We start from the raw sequence: 15465 nt of genomic DNA on the forward strand, positions 1-15465 counted from the left end.
TTGACCTAATTTGTTTATTACATTGATCTGAATGGGATAATCTTGTACCATACTGATATAAAAATACCAAAAGAAAGAAAATATATTTCATTCTATTCCATATCAACAACATAATGTGCATTAAATACTACATTACATCAGGTACATTACTCCCAACTGCTGAGGGTTTGTGAGTTGAAATGAAAAGCTATTAAGTAATTAAATCATGAAAATTAAAATAAATAATTTAAAGTAAATAATCAAAATAAAACAAAAATAAAAACTTGTCTCAATAAAAATGTATACAAAAATAATTGTTTGAAAGACAAAACCCTTCTGAAGACAGTCAAACATGGTTAAATGACTCACTGAGTGATTGATAATAATAATAATTAATGTGTTCATCAGAAGCTGATTAGATATGCAATCTTGCAATGAAAGTGAAATGATTTGTGTAAATCCAGTGGTCTCAGTTTTCACTGAGTCAGATGACTAGTGGCTGGTCTGTGTGATCAATTACAGAAACCCAGAAGACCTTCTGAACTTATATAAGCAGTAGACCTTTTCTACATAGAAAGGAAAATTTAAAATATAAGAAAGTATAGAATCAATGAATCATGAATAATTTACTGTCATTGTGACATTCTGATTACGTAAACCAGATTACATGTAATCAGTTACTACCCAGCACTGTATATATATATATATATATATATATATATATATATATATATATATATATATATATATATATATATATATATATATATATATATATATATATTTAAAAAAGGCTTTCAAAGATACTGTTTGACTCTTTATATACCACCACCCACACCTAGCATTCCCCCGGTTTCACAGACAAGGCTTATAGTCCCAGACTAAAATGCATGTTTGAGCTGTTTAAACTGAAAGCAACTTGCACTGATGTATTATTTTAAAATATGTAAGTGTCATTGTTTTGTCTCAAGATGCTTTTTTATACGGCACGTTTATAAAAGCTACTTAAATGTCCCAATTAATCTAAACCCTGCCTGGCCATTAAATAATAATTAATATTATTTATAAAAAATATTGGTATATAATAATCACCCTTCAATAAAGTCTATGTATTCAGCTATTGAGACAATATTTAGACTTTATAATACTAAAATGATAAAATAATAAGATAAAAATATGACAGTCAACGAGCAGTCTAATAGTTTTTTGATAGCGGCTAGTGTGTTTTCAACATTAACGCAGGTCAAACCTAGGTCATTTAAGTGTGTGATCATGAAGTGGTCATCTGTTTCTGTTAGCGGTCACTCTCTTCAGAGAGGTTTGTATTTGAACGCAGCCAGGAAAGAAAAAAATAAAAACACACCAAACACAGTCCAAAATTGCCTTTTAAGTGCTTTATTAAAATCAAACAAAAAGAACATAAGTCTTAAGTATGTATATATTCCATAGATTTATATATTGCAAAGGGATTGACAAGAAACACAGTTCTTGAAGCACATACAAGCACAATAAGCTAAATAGAAAGAGAAGCATTTCATATAAAGAGTCAAAGCATTCAGTTTTATCTTGTCCTACAGTGGGAGAGAGAGGAATCTATTACATATGGCTTTGAAACAATGTAGACATTCTTTGAACGGTTCCACACACATAATAGCATTTACAGAGGCATCAGCAGATGCCTTTAAAGGGACATAACCTCTGCATCAACGAGCGATTTCATTTGAAACTATACAGCTTTGTACAACATTAATGTGATGCTCCGGTCTCGGTGACTTCTATACGTTAACACGAACCAGTGACGTTAGTGTTCCAGTCACAGAAATGACGATGACGTGACTGAATGTAGGGCACAGTTAGGTGGAAGTCTAACCTCAATGGCTTTCTTTACAGACCAGTCCTTTCACATCACACTGAATGTTTAGGCACAGGATAATGGACAGCAGAAGAGTGTTTGTTGATTTTCTCTGTCAAGCACAGTGGTATAAGGAACGTCCCGTGTATTTGCATTCGCATTGGGAACCTTAGTCTATGCTAAGTCCTAAGTGCTACCTCAGCTTTACAGTCAAAAGGCTGAGGACCATGTTCAATTGGTCCAAAGGTGCGTCTATATGCAAGAACCTACAAAAAGACTCGGTCTCTCCCTCACTATTAGGGCAAGTGCCATGGCAACAAAATTATTGGCTTCCAAAGCAACTGTAGAGCACAGAATGTACAAGTTTTCTTCAACAGAGGGTTTTGTCTGGCGATTTCACGTGGGATTTTGAAGCAATTTGTTTGAGGATATCCTGTGAGATTTTCAGCTTTATTTGTTGTTCTTAGTGAATGCACAAGAATGGAAAATGTCCGTCAACAACCAAACCAAAAGGAAAACTGAAATTCGGTATTTTGTATAACCTGCAGCAATGCTTTCCAGCTGCAGTCTGATCCTGAGGTGCTCTTTATGCGCCCCGTGCTGCCCTTCCTGTTATTACACCCCCGTCTTACATTGCATCTAATGGGACTGCACAGAAAACAAAACTGTGAGCCTGAAGCTCACACGACGTAGAGGTAAAAGAGAATCGAGTTGGCCGTTCTTTGGTTTCTGGACTCGCCCGCACCTCGGGATCAGACGCAAGCGACGCGCTTTTGTAAGCTGCGCAAAACTACAAAGCCTTTTTTGACATCATTTTCTCCGCAAAATGCAACATCATGCTTAACGATGAGAACGAGGGCATTAGCAAACAGAACAAACAACAAATTTCTCCGCGACACCCCGGCAAAACAGCTTCTATCTCTTTAACTGTTTACCTGTATCCCGAACAATACAGACATTTGATTTGAATCTGCTCTTCTACACACATATATATATATATATATTTATTCATCTATGTATATTCAAAATAAATTCTGAATATTTTGACTCAGTTATGTACATAAGTGCAAACAAGGTGAATAACACACATTCGTACACCAATGGGGCGACGCAGGTCACCAGGTCCCAGCACAGCTGGGGTGCAGTCTGGGCGGGCCAGAGGGGGACAGAGACTTAAATCTGGGGCTCACTGTCGCTGACACCGTCCCGTTTCTGACATCACAGGGCTGCGCTATTTATAAAAACCAGAACGCACCATTGCGAATGCATGGCCAGCCCTTTTTGAACCAAATACGAGACTAGAAAGTCTTTCCCCCCCAAATCGATCCATCAGATTGGTTCAAAAGCTCAAATGCTGTTTAAGTAAAGATCTAAAAGTGATCAGCAACCCCAATAGAAAAATAATAATCATTACAACAGAAATAACGTATGATGTCTCCAAAGGGCCTTTGGACATAAAGTATCTCACAAGTCTGTATATATATATACGTATAATATATATATATATATATATATAATATATATATATATATATATATATAATTTTTTTTTTTTTTTTTTTACAAAATAGTCAATCATCTCTTTTTCCAAGACAACTTAAGAACACATTCCCTTTCTGAATAAGTTAACGTTGTACATTATTTCACTTGAAGTGTGAAAAAAATTCACAATTAAGATATACAAAGGTAGCCATGTTGTAGTTTTGTTGCCATAGCAACAAGAACTTACTATCATAGGTAACAATGAATCTATCATTGTAATACATACAAATGTGTATATTGATATATAGATATATAGATTAAGTAATTTTTTAATCTTAAACCACTAACTGCACAAACTATGATGTAGATTATTTAGATTATTTTAATTTCATGCGATGACAGACTTCACGATGTAAGGTAAGGAACCGAGTAACGCTAATGATCAAACTCAAACTACCATTGACAGCTTTGTCAAAACACACCGTAACATGACTGAAGTCGTGAAGATATAGTTAAAACAGGTACCATTAATGCGTGTCAATAAAAACTAGAATGATGATGATGATGCATTTGTAATACGTACACATAGATTATTCTAGCTAACTACTTTATGCAGGTATGCACACTTCTTAAAAAGTGAGATCTTAAAATCCTAAAGCCCCTGATGAGGCACATTGTTTTTTCTTTATCAAGTATTTCATTGATTCCAGCTGGATTGCAGTTGGAGAAGGCATAATTCTTTATATGAAAGAAAGAGAGAGAGAGAGAAAGAGAGAGAAAGAGAGGAGCATCTACACCTTGGCTGGGCAATGGAACTCAATTACAACACATCAATAAACAGAAAAGATCCTTCCTAAAGAAATCCACACGTATTTGCCCCAGTATTTCTTAAAACAATCTTAAAACACATTATACACAGATGTTTACAATACAGATATTTCAGATATAACACAGTATAGTATCATCTTGCTCGGATTTTGTGTTGTTTTAGACCACCATTGTATATCGTTTCATTTGTGTTTGGCCTAGATAGTGTGTGCTGATCAGCACAAAAGGTGAAATGATGTTTTTAAGGGCTGCTTATCACAAACAAACAAAAATAATTCAGCTTTATGGCTCTCTCTTGGGGTTATGCTGTTGAAACAACATGGCTGTCCCAAAGGAGACAACAGTTTAGAGAAGGGTCTTTGAGATAAGTGATGATAAACACTTTTTTTTCTCGGTTTTCTGTCTTTTTGTACATCAACAGTGGATGGCATTGGGAGGCTTTCACTTCCTTGATATGTTGAGAAAGGTTGTAGTTTCATTCGACAGGCGTCCAAAACCTCTCGTGACATTCTCTCTGTCTTAAATGTCACATTCATTTATGCATGTAAAGGCCCGTGAGGGGCGGTAATGTCTTGTAAATGAAGCTTTGGCTGATGAGGGCCTTTACTAAGTACCCAGTCTGAAAATAATCAATTTTCTTTTTTTTTTTTCTTTTTTTTTGTTCCTTTAATGGTAACATGTCTACATGAGAGCTGCAGCTTTCAGCTCACAGTCCAAACAAGGATAATATTCAACTGTCACACGGTCATCTACGCCCTTGCATTTTAGAGTCTGCCGACTTTTGAAAGTAAGGACACAGTCAGTGATTTAACCTTTTCACACTCTAAACATGAACACAACAAACACAAACTTAAATAGTCAGAAGTCAACCAGTTGTCTCTCTCAAAGTCAAAACGGGCAAAGAAATTCCAGTACGACGCTAATGGATTGCAGGCCTCTGTGTATCGTCTGTCAGACACAGTTTTCATGTTCCATCCATGGACGAACTATCAATAACATATTACGGCAATAATCTAATAGAGCTCTTGGTTGGCAAGGACTGGAACTCTATTAGTGGGTGCACATGGTGTCCACTGATGCAGTAATAAAAACATCTGCTGAAAACTGGCCTACTGTCAGTTTCCGACTCGCCTAATGAACGGTAACAATAACTGAGATGTTTCAAAACAAAGCACAAGATAATTGCTTGCTCAAGTGGCTTTACATTTGTTGCTCGAGTGGGCACATTTGCGATATTGCAATTTAAATCCATCTGGCTCATGACCTTGGCGTGACAAGGCCCGATTGCGCAGTCCAGTGATTGGCACAGGGTGACCTGTCAGGGAGTCATTGGCACAAAAGCAGTGCACTTGACATGTCTGTGCAGGGGGGCGCACATGGTGCTGAGTACAGCAAACTAATGGGAGAGATGCAGAATAATTACATCAGGTACCGGTCTGTAACTTCTAGAAAGGCTTTAGCGTATCTCCTTGTTGCGATTATGAATTTAACATATGTGTGCCAATCTGCTTTAAATGAGTGTGTATACAGCTAAACATGCAGTTAGAAGTGATTAAAGAATCATCTTGGCATCTGATGACCAGATCTTATAGTACTATGGGATGCACCAAACATGGCTGAACAAAGAGTGGAGACGAACAGACTGTCACACAGCAGGTGGGACAGAGCATAGATTGTGGCAGAGACAGTCCAGCCATCAGAAGGGGTTTGTCTACAAAAGACAGACATGGTAACAGGGTGAATCTCATGAACATATGTCACGTTTCACATCAAAATCAGAACAAAGAAGATGAAGCCTCATTTAAGCGACGTCATTCTCATGACAATTAAACCACATTTCAGTTTTAATTTTGATTTTTTTTTTTTGTAACTAGCACATGATTTTTTACTGTATAACAGCATTTTTTTGTGATATAATTATTTGTATTATTATATTTTTGTTAAAATTAGTATTAAATACAACCATTGACATTATTTATATATAATTATTTATTGCATATTACGGTTATATATATATATTTTTTTTTGCATTATGGTAATGGCTTAATGTTTGTCATTCAGTTGTCTTTTTTTCTTTTGCTTTTTGGGTGACATGTTTTCGTGAGATTCACACAATAACCGTAGAAATGTGATATGTACTAATAATCGAAAAAGCAAATAAATGTCATTATTTTTACAGTATTTGAATATCCAGGACATCAGGCGAAGGAGTATCTGCAAGAAAAACTGACTAGTCCAGCTGGAATAGAAAAAAAAGGTCCAGTTAAAATCTTCTCAATGAGACGTCTTTTACATCCAGAAGGCCTGCAATCAGACCTTACATTTCAGTGTGCAGCACACTTTGTAAAAAGAAGTGCTCAGATTTAGTCTGCTTAAGGCAGTTCTATTTTTAAAATGGAGGTACGAGAATGTGAACCAATCTTGCGTTTGACCATCTCGATGTGGAGCTTGAAATGCGAGGTGAGATACTTCAGGCATGAATATTAACACTTATCTCAGTAGACCAGTTTTAGCCTGTTGGACAGTGGTTAAATAAATAATACTCTTTCATGAGACCAAGAAAAACCAAGTCACCCACAACAACACACATCTCTAAGTCGACGGAAGAACGACACATTGATTCTGAAAGGCTACACAGGTATACTTTCTTAGTCTATGATAAAATGCAAGTCAGTTGTAGTACAGAAGAATGGGGAAAAAAGACGTCCACACACTTGTAACTCAAAGGCACGAACAACGACATTTTGAAAACCTCTCAACAAAAACCCTAAATCAGTATCAAGAACAGATTATCTTACAAAAGAACCAATCGTTTTCAAATAATCTTTTTTTTCCTTCTACATTTTGAAATGTAAACATGAAATAAAAACGTGCCACGTTCATTAATTATAATTAAATGTGAAAGAAATTACCACCACCACAACTATGTAAAATATCATTAGCAGGTGTCGCTCTCACACGCTCTGTCGTCACATTTTACGACGGAGAAACATTCTGTCTGCTGATGATCTGTATCGGCTCCATCTCTTACCATACATCGGCTCTGAAATCTAATGTTCACCTCCAGAGAATTCATTTTCTCATCTAATTGGTTTGCATGTATTCGTATGGCTGTGAGTTACGAGAGCGTTCCGTCTCCTGATTCAGCAACTGCACGCTCCTTACGTCTCCTTGCTTTGAGATGGCATGCTTCCTTATACAGTTGTAGGTCCAAATTTAAGTATTGCCTGTTTCAATGTCAACAAACCTCTGTTGACGCCAAATGAAGTGGGCATCTCTGATATGAGGATGAATGTATTGCCCGTTAAGGACTTACTGATTAGGCACATGTTTGTTGCATTCAATTTTCTGTTGTGTTTGGGCACACGTTGCATGAGTGATGGGCCTGATTAGGTTGTAGGATTGCGGGAGAGGCTTACTGGATTCAGCGTCATAGGCGCGGCCACCAGGAGTTTAGGAACGGGGCAGAAATGGGCCTCCATGGGAACGCACTGGAGGTCGATGGGGTCGGCGCTCAGTACCTCGGCGGCGTCTACTGGAAGACAGGTACAAATACAGCCCACAGATAAGGTAGTGAACCTCTTACGGTCAAACAAGCAATATGCAAAGAGAACGTAGTCAATTCTTATCTACTCCGACATCAAACCCGCAGTTCGTTTCGAAAATGAGAAAAAGACTTACAGGAGAATGAATAAATATTGTGCCATATCATCACGTAATGCATCAGTTATCTTGAGACAGTGGGTGCAGACCGGCGATTCCACGTTTGTAATTTTGCAAGACATATTTCAGCATAAAAGCAAGCGAAGCAGGAAATGAGAGCTGACACCTCAGGTCTGTGCAGCATTACTGGTATATACCTGTACTTTAAAATTACTATTAGATTATAAACCAGAGCTGAAAATAACAATGAACGTCTTGGCAGCTTACATAATGCTTAAACGATCCGCATTGTAGCTATTTAGGAAGTAAAGAGGCAAGCAAAACATAAACTACAACTAAGGTTGGCCTCGTCAATTCGTGGCTCATCTATGATTCTGCAGGACACATAAACTAAACAGACTAAATGGTCCGTTTCCTCACATTTTGTACTTTGAAGCTAACTGTAAGAATAAGACAATGAAGAAGGAAGGACAAACAAAAATTCAGAGAACTGTCATCTGAAAACAGACACCCACATCCTATTTACAGAAAAACGCAGAGGACACGTATACCATCTCACTCTAATGTGAGCCACAGAAACAACTTGCTCTATGGTGAAGGGGGAAGAAAAGACAATGAACTTTTGAGTTTTGGCATTTAAAGGAATAGTTCGTTCAAAAATGAAACTTCTCTCATCATTTACTCACCCTTATGTTGTTTCAAACATGCAAGATTTTCTTTCTTCCGTGGAAAGCAAAAAGCAGAATTTTGTGATGAATCATTGCACCGCTCGTTCCATACAACAATAGTTAATAGTGACCTCTTAATCTCCAAAATTGACAAAACCCCATGAAATAAGACGATACCACTTGAATTGTACTTGAACAGATCCTTGATGTCTTTGATAATCAGATCAAACAGTTCACTGAAAAGAGCTGGCTCAATAGAAAAAAGATTAATTCAAGAATTACCCTGTTGAAAAAAACAGCATATGCTGGTTAGGTATGTTTTGAAACATGGTTTATGCTGGTCCTTAGTTGGTCCTTAGCTGGATTAAAGGGTTAGTTCACCCAAAAATGAAAATTCGGTCATTAATTACTCACACTCATGTTGTTCCACATCCGTAAGTCCTTCGTTCATCTTCGGAACACAAATTAAGATATTGTTGATAAAATCTGATGGCTCAGTGAGACATGCATTGCCAGCAAGATAATTAACACTTTTAAATGCCCAGAAAGCTACTAAAGACGTATTTAAAACAGTTCAAGTGACTACAGTGGTTCAACCTTGACAAGAATACTTTTTGTGCGCCAAAAAAAACAAAATAACTTCATTCAACAAAATCTAGTGATGGGCGATTTCAAAACACTGCTTCATGAAGCTTCGAAGATTTATGAATCTTTCGTTTCGAATCAGTGGTTTGGAGCGTGTATCAAACTGCCAAAGTCACACCCCCCAGTGGTGAACATCTGAAATTTCGAAACACTTATGACGTTTACTGAAATCCTGTGACTTTGGCAGGACTTTTGATGCACTCCAAACCACTGATTTGAAACAAAAGATCTGTAAAGCTTCGGAGCTTCATGTAGCAGTGTTTTGAAATCACTAGATGTTGAATAAAGTCATTATTTTGTTTTTTTTTGGCGCACAAAAAGTATTCTAGTCACTTCATAACATTAAGGTTGAACCACTGTAGTCACATGAACTGTTTTAAATATGTCTTTATAGCTTTCTGGGCATTTGAAAGTGTAAATTAACTTGCTGGCAATGGAGGCCTCATTGAGCCATCGGATTTTATCAAGATAAACAAAGGTTTTACGGGTGTGGAACAACATGAGGGTGAGTAAATAATGACAGAAATTTCATTTTTGGGTGAACTAACCCTTTAAGCTGGTCAAGTAATGGTCCTAAGCAACTAGCTCCAGCTCAGGACCAGCATATATCAGCTCAAACCAGCTGCCATGCTTCAAAACATCTAACCAGCATATGCTGGTTTTTCAACAGGGTATTTTAAGTATCTAATCAAACAGTTCACTGAAAACTACTGTCTATCTTATCATATAAACTATCATATAACTTCAGAAGACTTGAACACAACCACACAGGCTACTTTAACTGTGCCTTTTTTTTTCTTTATATGTTCACTATGAACTGTTGTTGTAAGGAAAGAGCTGGCAAACAATTCACCATTAATGACTAATATTGTGTTCTATGGAAAAAATAACAGCATACAGGTTTGGAATGACACAAAAGTGAGTAATTAACAACAGATTTTTCATTTTTGGTGAACTATCAGCAGTTGTTTGCTCTAACACACAGTGAAGACACGGAAACAGACAGACAAAGATGTGAACACACAAACATGGTGGAACTGGGACATTGTGCTAAAGAGGTAAAGAGGCTCCTCACTGGTCCACAGAAAACTCAATGACTCAAGGTCATCATGTTCTACCATTCTGGATCAAAAAATAACTCTCTTTACTCAAATCTCACCTTCAGACATTGCATTTTGATTTTAAAGTTTTTCTTTTAAAACATATATATAAAAAGTTAAAAAAGCATTATTGTCTATGGACCAGAGTCGGATGCCTAACAGCTGTAAAAAGGAGAGGCCAAAATGAAGGGGCAAACCTGGTTGGAGGTGGCTGATTCAGCAAAAGGAACATTGGTGACTGGGGTCGTAGCCGACGAAACAGTGGAAGTGGTGGCACCGTGCATCATGGGAACTTTTTTCAGGCGAGTCAGACAAGAAACAAGGGAAGGGGGAAGGTGGAGGGGAGGAGGAATGTTATGAGTACCATGACATAATATGCCAGAGGAATAGGCTGAGTCATGGCAACTACGTCTTCATGTACTGCAAAGATGATGTATTCACTCAAGAACAAACATGCAAACTTAAAAACACTTTGATTTATTACGTTTTAGCTTAGAGAGTTTTATCCCATCACAATTACTTTTAGATAAAACTACTGAGAAACCTCTAATGGGCAAAATAAAACATGGCCGTCATCAAAATCACACACTTTTGGAACAGACAGGAACGTCTGACTGTCATATTTTGATGGGGGCCGGAGAATGGATAAATATACAGTAGGGGAAAAGCAGGGAATGTAAATATGAAATTCATTCCCGTCCAAATATTGCCTTAAAATAATATGACCCTTTATGTCTTAGCTTTTATTCTGAGTTAACCTGATATTTGACATAATTGTTCTAAAACACCTGTAAATATGAATTAAGAGTTTAGGACTATTAGTAATAAAGATAAAGAGATAAAGGTCATATTATATGAAAAACTGCAAATTAAAATAGCATGATATGTATACAGCAAGTGCATCACAGATGTCAAATAATGAGATAAGAACTAAAAATACAGACATGAGCACAGGCACACACTGGCACACGCACTGGTTCAACGCAGATCTAGCCTTTTGACAGGATTGGTCAATTTCTTACCCAGCTAAATGACTGTTAAGGACAAATTTAACTTGGCCAGCTAAAAACTGGGTTTCTGTTTGGGACTATTTACACCGACTGCGGCCAGAAATGGGAGGGGTGGTTTCTACCTTTCTAAACAGGTAAATGGTAAGGCTGTGTGTGTTTGTAAGGGGAGGGGACCTAGACTCTACCCTCACCAGGATGTCCAGGCCCTGACAGGTAACGGCTTTGGGGGGCCCTGCAGGTGGTCCAGTCTCGCCTCTCCCAGCGGCCCTCTGTCATTAGGCCTTGGGGTTTGAAAAGGCCTATAATAGATTTAAGGGGGTGAGGGAGAGGAGAGGATGAGGAGGAAAGGGCACAAAGAAAAAGGAACCAGTCTTAATGAGTCACGCTGAAGGCTTTGGCCTTGCTTATTTGTGCCCGCACTGTGCCATCAGCTGCACGCAAAATCACACGCACACATGCAAGAACCAAATGCACACGTCATACACTGAGCCAAAATAATGAGCAAACGATAAGAAGCGGTGAAAGCACACAGGTTGGGTGTAAACACAGTGACAGACAGGACGGGGTCAGGACTCTAGTTTGAGGCCTCATGAGGAAAATGACTGTGTAAGGTGCACATGTTAAGCTGTCCTTGTGCTTTTCAGTACATCTTGTATTGATGTTTTTAGGTGATTTTTCTTCGGCTATGAGCACTTTTGTTCTCCTGAAAGTCATGAGCATTTCTACCACATTCCAAATTATGTACTGTGTTTAAAAGAATCCTTTGGTGGAAATGAAGGTGATGGAAATGAAATTTTAATCATTTTAAAAATAAAATTGTAAACTGTATAAAATACCTAAATAATACCACACAGTAAAAATATTCTGTTCAGAAGTAATATTTTATTAGCAGCTGTAAACGACAGTCATAACGTGTAAAAATTCATTATTTAAGCACATTATTTATTGTAATAATCTCGATCATAGATGGTAAAAACCATTTACAGCCAATGCAGGCTATTTACCACGGGGAATATATGGTTTAAAAAGCTTTTTAAAAGTTATTGAGGTTGAGTCAAAAATGTAGGACCAGTTCATCAAAGTTGCTTTTTGAAATAATCTCCAATGTTTATCGAATGATTTGATGGAGAGCGGCGGTCCTAGAGGCAAAGTTGCTCAGAATGAGTTCTACCATGTGGTACGAATGTGGAATTTGGTACACAATCCTTTCCACATGTGAAAAACATGAAGGCGCCTCCCAGTGGCTGATTTCTTTCGAATTTCTCACAGGGCCTTGCATCAAACAGGCCCAGATTGGCCTCCGTTAACCTTGTCTGATAGCTGCTCACACTTCATTGGCTGATGGCGGACATGTTTTTTGAGATGCGTCAATGTCCACATAGACAATCATGGGACCTTGGACAGAGACACTGCATGCCAATTTTCAAGTCGATCGGACTAACGGTTGCGTAGTTATAGCCATTTTCATTTTTTTTCCCTGTTATAGCGCTACCAAGTGGCCAGTCAACGCATCCTTTTTCATGCGACTACAGAATGAGCGCTTACATAGGTGTGCTGAGGTAAAAATATCTGACGAGTTATAGTCATTTTAGTAAAAGTGACTCCGGCCACGTCTTGGCGGCCCTTACGCTGCATTCACACGGGGCGCCGGTGTTAACGCTTCTCATTTACTTTGAATGGGTGATGTCATCCGTTGCCGAACTGAATTGTGGGTTCCATCGCGTCACTTCACTAACGTTGCAAGCGGCAGAAGTTGAAGATTTCTCAACTTTTCAAACGCCAATGCAGGCGTCATCCAATCAGATGGCCCTATGGAAATTCCTTAGAGCAGTCGCTAGCCAACTGCGTTCGTGCAACACCGGAAAGTAATGTGGTTGGCTGTAATCACTATAACGGTCGCGTCAACACAAGCTTCAGACACGCCCTCCGTCAAGCGTTGACGCTGACGCCCCGTGTGAATGCAGCGTTAGGGACCGTGAATCGAAATTTCAAACTTTTTTGTTTGATAATTATTGACAAGTGGACTCCAGAGAATCTTGTTGCACTGGTTTGGTTACAATCTGGCCAAAAACCTATGACTAGTTGGCAAAAGACGTTTTTTCAAGGATTCAAACGATATAAGACACTTGAGCCTACACTTAAAGGGATAGTTCACCCAAAAATGAAAATTTGATGTTTATCTGCTTACCCCCAGTGCATCCAAGATGTAGGTGACTTTTTTCTTCAGTCGAACGCAAATTATGATTTTTAACTGCAACCGCTACCTATCCTGTTAGTGAGGTCAAAAAACGCGTTGTGATGACGGAAGTGATGTCTCGCCCATATACTTCAATGAGCGCGAGATCAGACCTCACTAGCCGGAAGCTGAACGAAGTTGGACATAGTGGTGTATTAGAGGTAAAAATGATATAAATACTGTTCGGTTTCTCGCACAAACCAATCGTTTCGTGTCTTAGGACATTAATGTGTCGTCACGAGCCGCAGGTTTTAATTTGGATTTGTCTATGGAAGTTTTTTCGACTCTTATTGTTCAAGTTCCCAATCACTGCTATTATTTGACTGACAGAGGGCAGCGGTTGCAGTTAAAAATCATAATTTGCGTTCGACTGAAGAAAAAAAGTCATCTACATCTTGGATGCCCTGGGGGTAAGCAGATAAACATCAAATTTTCATTTTTGGGTGAACTATCCCTTTAATGGTTTAGGAGCTATGAATGATTTTGTACTTTTGACTACTGTAGCGCCCCCCCTCAGGCCAATCGGGGTGAGCCTTGGTAACATTGTAGATGGTGTGAGTACTACCAGCCCTTAAAGTTTCAAGTCTCTATGACTTATGTTTTGGTCTGCCCGATCACTTTTAGGGGAGAATCCTTGGAAATTTTAACAATTAGAATAGGGTTTCAGCGCTAAAAGCTTGAACCCCTAATTATTTATTTGAATAATCAGTTATTTTCAGAATTATTGACAATTCAATTTGAAATGATTCAAATAAACAACAGCTAGACTGAAAATGCCACACAATAAATATATTCGGTAACACTTTACAATAAAGTTCACTAGTTAAACATTAGTTAATGTATTAACAAACATGAAGTGCGGTTCATTATTAGTTCATGTTAACTAATGAACCTTATTGTAAAGTGTTACCAAATATTGTTCACAAGTGATATTTACCTTGATTTTTTTTAAATGGCAGCTGTAAACAAAGCAGTCATGTATAAATATTTATATAAATTATTAATCTGAATCAATGATTTAAAATTATTTTCACAATTATTTACAATTAATATGGAAATGATTTATGACAATTAGGCTAGTTTTCAAAACAAAACAAACCAAAACCAAAACTTTCACGTCCCCTTAAAGTGCCCACAGCTGGAGAAAAATCCTATGGTACACTGCTGGGCCTTTGGAGTTAATTGTGGATCACCTTCCTGTCTGTCACAGATCTGAGATGCTGCTGTAAGGTAACCGTTGATCCAGAAAGACTGGGAAGTGACCTACCAATGCCTCCAGATGGAGCCATGCAGAATACGGAGCCTGCAACACCATGCACAAAGAGCCCAGGAGAAGAGAGACCGAGGAGGATGGACGGGTGGAAGAGATGGGGAGAAGGGGGAGTGAAAGCAGCATGAGAACAAGACAAAACAACTTTAGAGTTAGTGACACACAGCGAAAGAGCGATGACCATCATTATGGGCGACATGGTGGCGAGATGGAGACATGGACACAAAGCAGGGTGAAACCAAGAGGAAATGAATCACGCTGGCAAAAAAGGTCCTCATCAGGAGGGGGATCTTAACCTGGATGCCAATCCGTTGTTGTGTCAATACTCTTTTATGTCTCGTCGGCTGAGTAGCCCTGAGTGCTAACAAGTTCGGCTTGATTGTTGTTTAATATTAAAAACAACATGCAACAGCTTTCACAGCCATTTACCTTTTAAAATGTGCTGTATATTGGAGTTAAACAGAAAATCTAGAATGGGGCTTCATTTCATCCATAAGGATTTGATTCAATCAGGAAGGTGTAAAGTATATTAGGCTATGATACATATGAAGATAAAAGCCATTTTTCATGTAGATAAACCTATTTTCTTGCTTTAAAATAACATGCAATGGATATTCTAGCATAAAACACTCATTAAGAAAGGTAAAATGGCCCATTTTGATTTCATGTTGTCTACAAAGACCTCATGAAATGGTTTCATCAGTAATACTCAATTGTGATGTTTTAAAAGCTT

The 15465-nt window shown here is 38.0% G+C and overlaps 1 protein-coding gene across 2 annotated transcripts in view; it reads right to left on the reverse strand.

The window, feature by feature from the left end:
• Positions 1-1340: 1340 nt before the first annotated feature.
• mbnl3 (muscleblind-like splicing regulator 3) overlaps positions 1341-15465 on the reverse strand; it is a 52073-nt gene continuing 37948 nt past the window's right edge. For both annotated transcript variants that reach the window (XM_067386433.1, XM_067386422.1), the window contains 3 exons: positions 11418-11525; positions 10414-10508; positions 1341-7672 (listed from right to left, as the gene is read on the reverse strand). In XM_067386433.1, the coding sequence (XP_067242534.1) occupies positions 7655-7672; positions 10414-10508; positions 11418-11525 (221 nt within the window). In that variant the 3' untranslated portion in view covers positions 1341-7654. The remainder of the gene's footprint in view (positions 7673-10413; positions 10509-11417; positions 11526-15465) is intronic.

Source organism: Chanodichthys erythropterus, chromosome 1 (assembly GCF_024489055.1).
Source record: "Chanodichthys erythropterus isolate Z2021 chromosome 1, ASM2448905v1, whole genome shotgun sequence".
NCBI lineage: Eukaryota > Metazoa > Chordata > Actinopteri > Cypriniformes > Xenocyprididae > Chanodichthys > Chanodichthys erythropterus.